Source organism: Pelophylax lessonae, assembly GCF_965119305.1.
Source record: "Pelophylax lessonae genome assembly, chromosome: 2".
NCBI classification, from domain to species: Eukaryota; Metazoa; Chordata; class Amphibia; order Anura; family Ranidae; genus Pelophylax; species Pelophylax lessonae.
The window spans coordinates 327,718,359-327,732,073 of NC_138769.1; the positions used below are offsets into that span (position 1 = coordinate 327,718,359).

The following is a 13,715-nucleotide window of genomic DNA, read 5'->3' on the forward strand; positions in this document are numbered from 1 at the left end:
AAATAAAATAACCAGGAATGAGACACAAATACATCTGCTTGGTAAAAGATACAGTACGAGAAACTGTCAGGTGGTTTAAAGAACAGTACCATATCTTGGGTATAAGTTGACCTTTAGGCTCGATTTACACTACTGTGACCTAAAAGTCACGCAACTTTTCCAGGCGACTCAAGTACTACTTTGATGCGACTTTAGAAGCAACTTTCGGGAATGCCTGGGTAATCTTCTTGTAATGTCAGATCCAAATCACATCACTATAGATGGGGACCTGACTTGAAGGCGAAAGTCTAAGAGCACAAGTGAGATAGAAGTTGCCTTAAAGTAGTACAGGAACCTTTTCTAAAGTCAGAGCAACTTTAGTAGTGCTAATTAAGATAGCTCTCATTGACTAACATGGAATTTCACATGTCGTGTGACATGGGGTCTCACGAGTTGGATCTCAAGTGGCAGCAGTGTGAACCGAGCCTTAAGGTATCCCCCCACTCCTGTGCAACCCACTTGGAGAAATATTTACCTTCATCCTTGTTATGCCTTTGTGTAAGGAAAATGCCTGTATGAATAATTAAAGTGGTTGTTAACCCACTTTAACCGCTTTATATAATCCTCTGTGTACCCTAATTACAAGTGCTCCTGTCTCTGTGTTTTATTAAAAAAAAATGCCGCCTATACCCTATTTCAGAGCGGTCTCTGTGTTATAAAACACAGAGACAGGAGCACTTGTAATCAGGGTACACAGAGGATTATAGAGGATAATAAAAGTTTTGATAGCAGCAGGAGGGGAGAAGGCAGGAACTTAATACAGGAGAAGACTGGCAGGGAAAGAGGGGGAAGAGGAGCACAGAGGGGGACAGGGAGCTGCGAATGAGGGAGGCACGTAAACTGACCACTGTGTCAGGGGTCACTCAATATGCAAAGTACAGTCACAAAAAGCACACAGCACTCATACAGTGTACATTGCACACATACACAGAACATCACATCCCTCCACTTAGCATTATTGCCCCCTTCTCTCCACACTGATCTCCAATGCCCTCCCTCTCCCCCACTTAGCACCAATGTCCTCCCTCTCCCCCCACTCAGCACCAATGCCCACCCTCTCCCCTATTTAGCACCAATGTCCTTCCTTTTCCCCACTTAGCACCAATGCCTTTCCTCTCCGACACTTAGCACCAATGCCCACCCTCTCCCCCACTTTGCACCAATGCCCACCCTCTCCCCCACTTAGCACAAATGCCCTTCCTCTCCCTTACTTAGCACCAATGCCCTTCCTCTCCCCTACTTAGCACCAATGCCCACCCTCTCCCCCACTTAGCACAAATGCCCTTCCTCTCCCCTACTTAGCACCAATGCCCACCCTCTCCCCCACTTAGCACCAATGCCCTTCCTCTCCCCCCACTCAGCACCAATGTTCTTCCTCCCCCCCACTTAGCACCAATGCCCTCCCTCTCCCCCACTTAGCACCAATGCCCTCCATATCCCTAACTTAGCACCAGGGCCCTCCCTCTCCCCCATTAGGCACCAATGGCTCCCCTCTCCCCCATTTAGCATCAATGTCCCCATCTCCCCCCCCACTTAGCTCCAGTGACCCCCTCTCTCCACACTAGTCCTCAATGTCCCTCCTCTCCCACCACTTAACCCCAATGGCCCCCTCCCCCACTTATACTCAGTACTCCCCTTCTTTTCCACTTACAACCAAAGGCTTCCCTCTCCCCCCACTTATTCTCAATGCCCCCCCCCCACTTAGCACCAATCTCTCCCCTTTCCCCCTATTTATCACCAGTGTTCCTTATCTCCCCAAAAAATAGCACATCCCCCCTCCCCATTTAGCACCAATGCCTCACTAACTTAGCACCAATGTCATCTCTTTTCCCTCCTCTTTGCATTAATACCTGCCTCTCCCCACCTAATATTGCACTCCTACTGTAAGTTGTAGCTGCTCTTCTGCAGCAGATACTCTCTGATGTTCTGTAGGTGGGAGAAAGAGGATTTGAGGGTGGAAGGAGAGCTCTGTACTGGAAGGAGGGGTTGAAAACTGGCCTATGAGATATGCATTCCTGAACCCTGTACGTAGCACACATTAACAAACCCTGCACTCTGTATGTAGCGCACTCCTGAACCCTGCACTCTGTACGCCGTACACTCCTGAACTCTGCAATCCGTGCAGAACACACTACTGGTATTTAACAATGCCCCATTAGGACCCTGCCACTGTTAGGCAGTAGTGCGATGGGGGCATGGTTGAGTTTCTGCACGTATTTTCTGAGAAAAAAAAGGCCTGTATATATTTATAACTAACTGTCAGACAATAGTCTGTGTTTTATGAAGCCCAACAGTTATTCCCTTGCAAAAGGAGTAAGTGTTCATCTGCGTAAATTGGTAATCTACTATAGTGCAAAAACAGAAAATAATTTAAATTGGAAACATAAAAATAAATTTAAAGAAAAATAAAAATGGTTATAATATTGGGGGGAAAATAATCTAAGTATCACAAGAAATCAATACAAGGTATATCAATATAAGCAATGAATAATAAAAAGATCAATGTATTATAATTCCCTTTCAAAATGGGTGCTGGCTTACAATGGTGGTTTCCAGAGTCCCTAAAATGGCTGCCTTTCCAAAATGGCATCTCATTAGGGTGGAGCTGCGTCTTGGTGTCCCTGATGTGTTTAGATGATGAGACGTGATGATGAATGTCTCTCTAGATGGATGGATGTGCGTATGGATTAAATTCCTAAGTGTGAGTTGAAGTGTGCGTGATCCCTATGGCTTCCTATCCTTGTCCTATATGCAATTCTGAATAATAAGCTCATCATTTTAATAAGCCTAGCCCAGAAGATGGAACTTATTTTCATTGGTTTATGCGGCTTAATATTAACTTTGTTGTTTGTTTAAGCATTACCTCTCTTTGTCACCAGGTGTCATTCCAGGACAAGGAATATTTCTTCTAAACTATTCCTATAAATAATCTGTTGTAAGAATATCCACTTTCTCATGATACAATCGTGGCCATGTGATTTTTCTAATAGATATATGAATAATATTTAGGGGATCTTGTAACGCCAACATATGAGCACACATAACTGTTACAGCACTATTTCAAATATAATCATATGAATTACAAAGAGGTGTTTTACCTACAGTATATATTATGATTATTTATACGCATAGGTGACAGAAAAATAACTATATGGATATAAAAATATGGGTATAGTATATATCTAAACACAATAATTTGTATAGCAAAAATATTTCTACATGTAGGATAATTCTAATGAGATGAATACATTACTACATAATGAGATTTAATATTATTATGCCAGCAGACAATAAAATCATGACTGAACCCATTTCAGGGGATATGATAAATTAGGTCATAGTCAAATCATCATACACTTACATATGGGAGATTCAAAACGAATCAAAAGGATATAATATGGTTACCCCTATTAAAATGTCTGCTGGCTTAAAATGATCATTACCAGAGTCTACCAAGATGGCTACCCTTCCAAAATGGCATCTCGCTATGTTGAAGCTGCGTCTTAGTGTCCATAAGGTGTCAGATGATGAGGTATGATGGTGGGTGTATATCTGACAGAGTCTCTCTGGATGGATGGATCTCTGTATCGATGGACCTGTCTGGATCTCTATACCGATGGATCTGTGTCTGTGGATGAATGTGTGTATCCTGGATGTGTCTCTAAATGGATACCTCAACTTGTCCTATGTTCAGCTCTGAACAATAAGCTCATAAAAATTTTACTAAGCCTAGTCTAGCCCTACTTTTTAATTGGTTAATTCCGTTAACCATCAACTCAGTGTTTGTTTAAGCATTGCCATCTTATACCACCGGGTATTATCCTAGGACAAGGAATGTCCGTTCCAAATTACTCCTATAAATAATCTGTTATAGGATTGTTTAATTTCTCACTATAACAAGCATAGCCATGTGATGTTTCTAATATATATAATGGTTAGGAGATCTGGTACCTGCCAACGTATGAGCACACATTCCTGTTGCAGCAATATTTCAAATATAATTCCCCTAATTATAAAGAGATGTATTCCCTATCTACTGTGGCTATCAATATCATTTATACATATAGTCCAAAGAAAATAACTATAGATATATGGATAAACATAATGGTGTGCATTCTTAAACTGATACACATACACAATTTCTAATAATATTAAGAAATCAACATTCTCAGTATAGAATAGGATTATCACTACACCAACAGACAATATGAGTGTTACTGAACCCATTTTAGGTGATATGTTATTTTAGGTCACAGTCATACTTTTAAAAACTCTTATGTGTAATAAAACAGTAAGGTTCCTATTGGTATATTTTCATCAACACTTGAATAAACTGCTCTGTTGTCCATAGTTCCATTTTAGCATATAATGAACTATAGAGGTTGCACACATACTAATATTCCTAATTGGATATACATTGTAAACATGGCCCACATATTTTAAAAGATAGCATTTGTAATAAATGAATGATGTCTTGACTAAATATATTTACTTTCCCTTCAAATTCAGAAGATATATAAAACATTTTCCATGGTCTTTCAGCTGGTGAAATATTGTAGTCAAGTTTTTAACTGACCAAGGGTGTTGACTTTTTCTTTATCTGTGTAAATATGCATGTTGTGAGTTCTTCAGTCTCGTAAACATAGAGGTAAAGTTTGATTTACTTTCTGTTTTGACACTCTGTGTGTCTTGCCTTTGAGGGTGGGTCTATATTACTGGTCCAAGGATCATCAAACAAATCCTATTTGGATACAAAAAAAATCTTGTTCCAAGCTTCAGGTAGGGGGAGCAACAAAACTCATTGTTCTTCTAACCAGTTCTGTAAACACTTTGTTTGCAAACCCCCAGAAATTCCAGTGAGAAACACAGAATGTGTTAGGGTGAGTTGAGACCTCAATTTAACCTTTTATTTTTTCAGCCTATCCAAAAAATGAGATCAGTCCATATTAAATCCAGAAATCCTATGTCGTATTAATTAAATCACCGATGCTATTACATCCTCAATCCAGCAACCTTCACTAGCGGCCCTACCCACAGCTGAACAGTCTTGCCTTATAAAGCGCAAGGTCATCTTTATCATGAAAAGTACACCACTGCCCCATTTACTAAGGGAAGCCACATTTGAGCAGAGTTCGTCTCTCCCCAAAGGAATAAATGGGACCACAGAACACATGCGCAAGATGGGGAGAACCTAATGGAACACTTCCTGAAACTAAGCTGTTCAGCTATGGGTAGGGCTGCAAAGCAAAGTTTGATAGATCGAGGACAAAGTTAAGTGTTTCTCCAGGTGGGCTGCATTTGTTGCTGCAGGGTTGTAGGGGTATACCAAAAGTACAGTTGTCCTTTTTCTCTCCAGTCTTACCAGAAAAAAACTCTTTACCCCCCTTGTCTACCAAGGTACATTTATAAATGCAAATAAATGTAAGGAGCCAGCAAATCAAAGCATTTGTGTTTGAATGTTTATTTGCTACAAGGTGATTACAGATAAATGCAGCTTGTTCGTTTTGGCCAATAGCATTAGTTATGGCATGCTATGACCAAGGCCATTGCCCGAACCGCGTAAGCTGCTTTTATTTGCGATCACCTTGTAGTGCATAAAGATTTGAACGGGAATGCTTTGAGTTTCCGACTCCTTGCATTTATTTGCATTCAGTACTAGTGATCAAGAGGACACTTTGAGTCTGAACACTGATATTTTCAGACTCTATACTTGGATCTATTGAGACCCTGAACGGATTGCTGTCTTCTCCTACTGTACATTTATAAATGGCATGGTAGACAAGCGGTTAAAGCAAATTCATAGCTGCTAAAGCAATTTTGAGCTTGGTGTTGATTGTACCTGCCGGTGAAGGGTTTTCCAATAAAAGTGATCCAGGTAGCTCTAGAGCCTTCCAATCAGTTTTATGGAGCTCTGAATGTGTTCCTCCATGGAGCCTGGGACCACGGGAAACAGCTCCTGCAATGAGACCAAGAGGTGATCAAGGAACATCCATTGGCTAATTTACCCAGTGACTAATGACCTCTAAAGTCAGGGCTCAAAATTTAAAGTCCTGAGTTACTAGCCAGACCTTAAGGGTTACTCGCCACCAGTTGCCCCACCCAACTCCTACCCTGCCCCGCCCCTAATTCCGCCCCTAAACACGCCCTCATAAATTATCTCATAAAATTACACTGTTAAATGTTTTTGCATTAATGCAGAAGTTACAAAAATAAATATTAATAACAACCTTTTTAGTGCCCATCAGTGCAGCCTAATCAGTGCCCATCAAGGGTCTGGAACCCCCAAATCACCCTCCTAGTACCCCCCCCCCCCCAATTTCACCTCTTAGAACAAACCCTACCCGTCAAAGCCCCGCCCCCCCCATCAAAATTTTATTGTAATTTTTTAAGTAATGTATATTACCTCACTTCTGGGGCCACATCTGTCTTAACATGTATACAAGTTTTAACATCTATCTAGTATCTATTTACTGGACCTGACCACATTTTTCCTATTTTACCAAAAAAGTGTGCTTGTGTACACTAAAATTCATTTTATTGTATTTTGTCCTGAAAATAATGTTTATTAAAAAGCTGTGCAAACAAATCATGCAGCAAAAAATTTATTCTGCAGGGTCACTGCTTTTTAGAAAATATGTTCTTTTTTGGGGCTTTAAAGTCTGAAAAAAAAAATCTAAATTTTAATATGTGTGAATAATTAAAAAAAAATGCCTAGTAGACAAGTGGTTAAAGAGGTTGTAAACTCATTAAAACATTTTTTTTTTCCAACCTGAAAGAGAAACACATAATGAGCTAGTATGCATCGCATACTAGCTCATTATGAAATACTTACCTTAGAACGAGCCCCCGCCGTGCCGCCCGCTTACATGTATGACGGGCGACATGTTTAGTCGCCCGTCTTCCAGGATCGTGGCATCCGGCCATCTGATTGGCCGGACCCGCGATTACGTCACTCCCGCGCATGGGAGCCGATGGTCACGGCACGGGGCTCTGAAGGAACGGCACCAGCGGCCGTTCCTTCAGAGCGCATGCGCCAGTGATGTCACTGGCTGCATTTAAGGTAAATATCTCCTAAACGGTACATGTTTAGGAGATATTTACAGTACCTATAGGTAAGCCTTATCATAGGCTATAGGTAAGCCTTATCATAGCCTTAACATACCGATACGTCACTTTGCCCAAGTATATGTACTTTTTCCCCACTTTCGTGGGGAAAAAAATTAGCAAATAAAGAATAATATAGCATATACAATTGCGACACAAGTGATATTGTAATTGAATTTTATTAAAAATTACCTTTCCTTTTCAATCTGCAGCCACTGTAATTTTCTGAAAATGCAATGAAACATGGCTACCTGGAGTTGTTCTGTACACAAAATATGAACTGAACACTCCCCTGAAACATCATTTCCTGCTTGTATGATTGGCTTATTGATTTTCCCAGAAGTCTGCCTAAGATACAAGTCAGATTTCAGGCATCCCCTGGAAGAAAAATGTAATTTCTGGTGAGAAACTCCCAATAGGAACATGTCTAAAGGGATGCAGGCGCAGTAGAATTCCTCATTAGTGCCCTGCAGCTGCCACAGCTGATTGATAATTATGAAACCACTCCCATTAGACCCACTCAGCACAGAGGAATAAACAGTGATTTCTTTAGAATAACAAAAAGGTAGGAATCCGCAACAAAGGTTTTTATAATCCTTGCAATGTACATATATTACCCAGAGGGGAATGGTTTTTGTCTTAACAAAAGTAGAGTTGCGCTTTAATATTTTATGTCATAGCCTAGTCTGTTTAAGGATTATCAATATTCTCTCAAACTGAGATCAGGAAAAGGGTTTTATGGCATGTACAAAAATCATAGGTTTTGCAGCAACAAAGCTGCCACCTGTGTGGTAAAGTTTATTATATGTGTGTTAAGTTTAATATATAATCTGATGAAAGCAGGCTGCACCATAAAAAGAAAATGGAAAAAAATGTTTATGTGCATAACTATACTGGGTTTAATTGGATTTATATCACATGTTTACAAGGAGGCAGATTCTCTTCTTTTGAAAAACAAATTATTATAGCCTTATTTATGATATGATCTGGAGCCATAACAGTATATTTATTTTACTATCACATACTATCTATACTGTGTGATAGATAATTTCAGCTATAGGGCTTGGCTGCCCAATGACTCAGAGACCTGTTCAGGATGACAAGACTGAACTCTCAGTCACAGTTACAAAAACCCAGCTTTATGAAACACATCTTACCACTTCTTCTTTTTTACCCATAGATGCTGGAGGTTTCCTGTTACTCCCCAGAACATTTACTCTGCAATCACTTTATAATCTACATATTTAAACAAACGAAGCATCCTATTAATAACCAATATCAATGAAGCAGTGAGACGACCAAACCACAGAAGGCACAACTCATTTTGTCTTTGGTTAGAAGGTAATCCTTTTATTTGTTTCTGTATATAGCCTCTAACATTCCAGAAGTCATAGTCAATTTCACATTGTTTAGGAAAACAAGAACTCAGCAACGCTCATATAAAACTACAACTTACTACTTTATTGTAGCAATATTCATACCTACAGTAGATTTTGTTGATTCTTCAACTAATCAAGAGCATTATCAGCCAAGCCCTTCTACATCTGTAGAACCACCTCTATTTTTTCTGTTATTGTTTCTCGAAGCTCTCCTATTGATTCCGTATAACTTATATCTGCAATCTTTTGGCTCATTAGGTCTACTTAGCAAGTCTCCTTTTTATACCCAAGCATACAATACCTTCAGGTTAGCCACTGCAGTTCTTCACAGATTGAAGCCCAACTAAAATGTTGTACCCTGTGGGGTTGGTTTACTAAAACTGGAGAGTCAAAAATATACGTATAATAAAAACCCCATGCGCTTTTCAAAAATATTTAAAAAAAAAGAAAAAAAAAAGATAAATATTCAGAAAGCAGCTATTACTACAAAATGTGCACTCATCACACAACAGAACAAAATACTAAAAACAGTAGCCTTTGAGAAAGCCTTCGTGGCGCAATGTGTGAGGCTAGTGGTGAGGTCATTACAGTGAGCGGAGTCTGAATGCCATATATTGCAATATGGATGTGACATGCCTTGTGTTATCTTCTAAAATGTGAGTTTTTTTTTTTACAATTTTTAATAAAAATTGTGGGAACGATCTGCACCATCAGAGTCTTTCTGCTTACCACATATCATCTTGCCATTGGGAGATGGTCTGCAAGGAAAGAGAAAGACTGGAGAGGGGTTAAGTTTGTACACATTATATAAAGTGCAGTTGGCCTTCTTTTATCATGGAGGGGTCCAACAATTAAGGTGAGCAGATATTCATAAGGTGGGGTGAAGGGCACTCTGGTGTGCATGGTGTGGAAACTGTAGCTTCCTTGCACTGTCAGAAGATCGACTTAATTACAATAGGAGGTTGCACAAAAATTGAATGGTGTATGGGACTCACTTTATTTATGGCCTCTTTTATTTATATAGATTTTTTTTTCTACCACTGTTGCACTTTATATGGACTTTGGAATGAATACATTTATTATCTCTGTGACATATGGATTGAATACGTTATTTTTTATTTAATGATTTACATGATTCATTGCATATTTTTTTTTTGGTTCATTGTAGATGTATTGAGTTTTGATCTACTCACTGATTTATCAGAACTGTAGAGTGCTAAATATGGTGCAGCTGTGCATGGTAGCCAATCAGCTTCTAACTTCAGCTTGTTTAATTAGGCTTTGAAAAAAAAAAAAAGGAAACTGATTGGTTTCTATGCAGAGCTGCACCAGATTTAGCACATTTGAGTTCTAGAAAATCAGCCCCTGTATGCTATGATTTGTGGCCGATTTTTGCTGGGAGTGCCAAATAGTTTTCACTTACAGTGAAAACACTGCTTCCTGCAATCTCACTCCAACACTGCATGCAGAGAAGCCAAGACGCAGCTACACCCTAATCACAACTGTTCTAACTCATGTAGACTTGTATTGTGGAAGAATAGAGCAGTGTTTCTCAACTCCGGCCCTCAGGGCACACTAACAGGCCAGGTTTTAAGTATTACGTTGGGGAGATGCAGAGTAAAATACTGCAATAACTGAGCAGCAAATGATATCACCTGTGATGTATTTCAGTTTTCTTGCAAACCTGGCCTGTTAGTGTGCCCTGAGGACCAGAGTTGAGAAACACTGGAATAGAGTAGTATGTGTCATACCAGGTATGTCACTAAGTGCTGCTTACCTGAGCATTGGATCTAAAGGCTCGTACACACGATCAGATTAATGGACTAATTTTCATCTGTTTTTTGTTGCATGCTAGTCTCATATTAAAAGTGAAGAGGTTACTTTCATACGAAAATTCTCGTACGACAGAATTCTACTTCAAAAGTGATGTAATGTGTTAAATTGTTTTATATGTGTTTTTTTTTCGTTTCTGAGCATGCCTAGTCTTGCTCTTATAATTTTTTTTTTTTGGACAAAAACTGTACTAATTAAATGAAAATCAGAAGTTATGTTCACATATGATAAAAATTTTATAGCCTGCACATTCAGTTTTTGTCATCCAAAAAATCGTAAATCGGCTATTGAAAGCACCATACTAATGATCTGAAAATCGGCAGATCGTTCGCCGGACGAAAATTTACCTCCGATTTTCTTATCATGTGTACGAGCCTTTACTTTGAAACCGATTGGACTGCACAGTCCTACTTAGACACATTGCAATAACAGGAAACTGGTGATAGGACTAATAAAATGGAGGTTGTTTGTACAATGACTGTCTGACTGCATATCTATGTCGGTGACTTGCGTTGGACTTTAAACTAGTGCAGAACTACCTGCAATGGATATAAAGTAGAACTTGAGTGTCAATCACAGAATATTCTTTTCTAGGCAGTACACAAAACTTCCTTTCTAGATTGAGAAAACAGGGAAAAGAAACATTTTACCACAACCTACAATCAAACTTCTCTCACCATCGGTACCCCCACCTAGCCCATATTTATTTAGAACCATGCATTTTACAATTTCTCATTAACCATAGGTAAATAATTAACTTGAAGAGCTTTTATACACAAATGCAAAAAAGAGAACTTACACTACCACTTAAACTTACCACTAAATGTGGTATAAAACATTATGAAATTCATACTAGTTCAAATACAGGCTACTGTGTTGGTTTAGGTTAACTCTGCTGTCATTAGTCTTATATTTTCTTCACAGATTTAGCATTAAATAATGAAATTTTACTGTACCTATTCTCCCTAAAATAGGAACATGAGGAAAAACTAGATAAAGAGGGAGGAAACTGTGCACACATGATTAAGCTAAGCTGTATATATTTAAAATCAGAAAACTGTCATACCCACTGCTATGTTTTGCAAAAATAGAAAAAAAAAAAAATGACCAGTCAAAAAACAAAATTAAAAAAACATATAGTTATCAGTGTATTTCTTCTTTGCAGGTCATTTTTTTTCCCTGTTTCAGAAAAATGAAAGTTAATAAGAGCATAGAAGACCCATGCAACGTGGATTCTGAATTCAGATACAAATTTTTTACAGTGACTTACAGCATTATTTTTATCTTTGGATTTATTGCTAACAGCTATGTATTGTGGGTTTTCGCAAAGATTTATCCTGCTAAAAGGCTGAGTGACATCAAAATTTTTATGATCAATCTTACTGTGGCCGACCTGTTATTCATAGTGACTTTGCCCCTGTGGATTGTTTACTATAATTATGGAGGCGACTGGATAATGCCAGATTTTCTCTGCAATGTCGCAGGCTGTTTCTTCTTCATCAATACATACTGCTCAGTAGCCTTTCTAGCAGTCATCAGTTACAACAGATTTCAGGCTGTAACAAAGCCTGTGGAAGTAGCACAATCAAGAGCCAGGATAAAAGGACTGTGCATCTCTACGTGTGTTTGGATACTTGTATTTGCAGGCTCTTTGTACTTTCTTGTTACACCTGGCACCAACCAGGTACAGGCTAATGATGGACGTAACTACACTCGCTGCTTTGAAGGATACAACATTGAAAACAGAGGTCCTGTTGCTGTCATTCACTTCATTTTAATTGCTGCTTTCTTTGTTGTGTTCCTCGTCATAGTGATTTGTAATGTGGTGATTTTTAGGACTTTGACCACCCAATCAGTGGCAGCCAAACAGAGCGTAGATATGAAGCGTCGTGCTCTTCACATGGTAGCCACAGTTCTTGGAGTTTTTGTGATATGTTTTCTTCCACACCACATTGTGCATGGACCCTGGACTCTCACTGTGCTGAGACTGTGGCATGAGAATGACTGTGGCTTTCGACAGATTCTGAATGATGCCCATCAAATCACATTGTGCCTTATGAGTACCAACTGCATGCTGGACCCCATTATCTATTGCTTTCTCACCAAGAAGTTCCGGAAACACCTTTCTGAACGCATCCAGACTATGAAAAGAAGTCGTAAGTTTTCAAGAAATACTACTGACACTAACTTAGAAGGCACATTACCACTCAGAGAAAAGCAAACTAGCACATGTGACCTTTAGCATGAGGAAGCATAATTAAAGGATTTTCTTAATAGCTGAGCTGAAGACACAAGTCTGGCTTAATATTTGCCCAGGGACATATGGTATTGGGTTGGCTGCCCGCAAATTAGCCCACAGAAACAAAATATTTCCTGTATTTTTTAGCTGAGCTGCAACAATTGTAATATATAAAAAAAACATTATTATGCTAATTTAGGTTCTTCAGTGCCTTAAATTTGCATTAGCAGTATTTTTTTTCAGAGACAATTTATTTTTAGTGTAAGTGTAGTGACTAGAAAAAAAAAATATCTATATTGGTATTGAAAACGGTGTATCTTGGTAAAAGTACTGCAGTGACCCTTCTGTATAGCAATTTTTTTTTTTTTTTTTTGTGTCTTCAGGAGATCAACCTCAAGCAATTGAAGAAATGCAAAAATGCAGTATAGATTCCTGAAAAATGTATGAGAAGAAGCCATGACATCAACCTATGTGTTAAATTTATACTTAACATCCAATAGGTGGGACCCTGTATGTTACAGGTCAGCTCCATATATAAATTTTAATTCAGTTTGAGTTGTCATTGGCAATCAATCAATGCAATGATTACTGCAGTTGGGGGAACAGAGAAATCAGATGCGAATACTTCATCTCGCATGATATAAGGAGGCAGAATGTGGTTCAACTTGCCAGCAGCCGACAACACCAAACTCCTTGGCCTTTAACATCCCTAAAGCCATTTAGGCAAGATCAGACAAGGATCTTTTTTTTTTCCCCTCTTACTAACATAAAATAGTTAAAAAGATATAAATTTAATAATGAAACCCTGAAGGAAACAGGAGTTCCTTTCTATCTCTAATTATGTCAACCCTGAACAGTACTAGCAGAGAATAACGTCATCTTTTGTACTTGTACAACCCATTAATGGGCCATTGCTGGTGCCAATGAAAAGCATTGTTCACCACAGAACTGAGGAAGTGTCATTTTCAGACACCAAACGAGTCTTCTGTTTTCAAAAAAATTCTTCATATGAACTACAAGGACTCCGATCCCCTTTGTCAATATTTCAGTATTATTTAAACACCCAGAAGAGGCATTTTGTGGCTGAAAATGCCATTTCCTCAGTTTTATGGTGGACACCT

General features: G+C 38.9%; 1 protein-coding gene across 1 annotated transcript; it reads left to right on the forward strand.

Moving 5' to 3' along the window:
• Positions 1-11,579: 11,579 nt before the first annotated feature.
• On the forward strand, positions 11,580-13,140 carry PTAFR (platelet activating factor receptor). Its single transcript, XM_082248554.1, has 2 exons — positions 11,580-12,511; positions 12,978-13,140. Exons 1-2 carry the CDS (start codon positions 11,725-11,727, stop codon positions 13,028-13,030), a joined length of 840 nt encoding a protein of 279 aa, XP_082104680.1. The 5' UTR covers positions 11,580-11,724; the 3' UTR covers positions 13,031-13,140.
• The last annotated feature ends 575 nt before the right edge of the window (positions 13,141-13,715 follow it).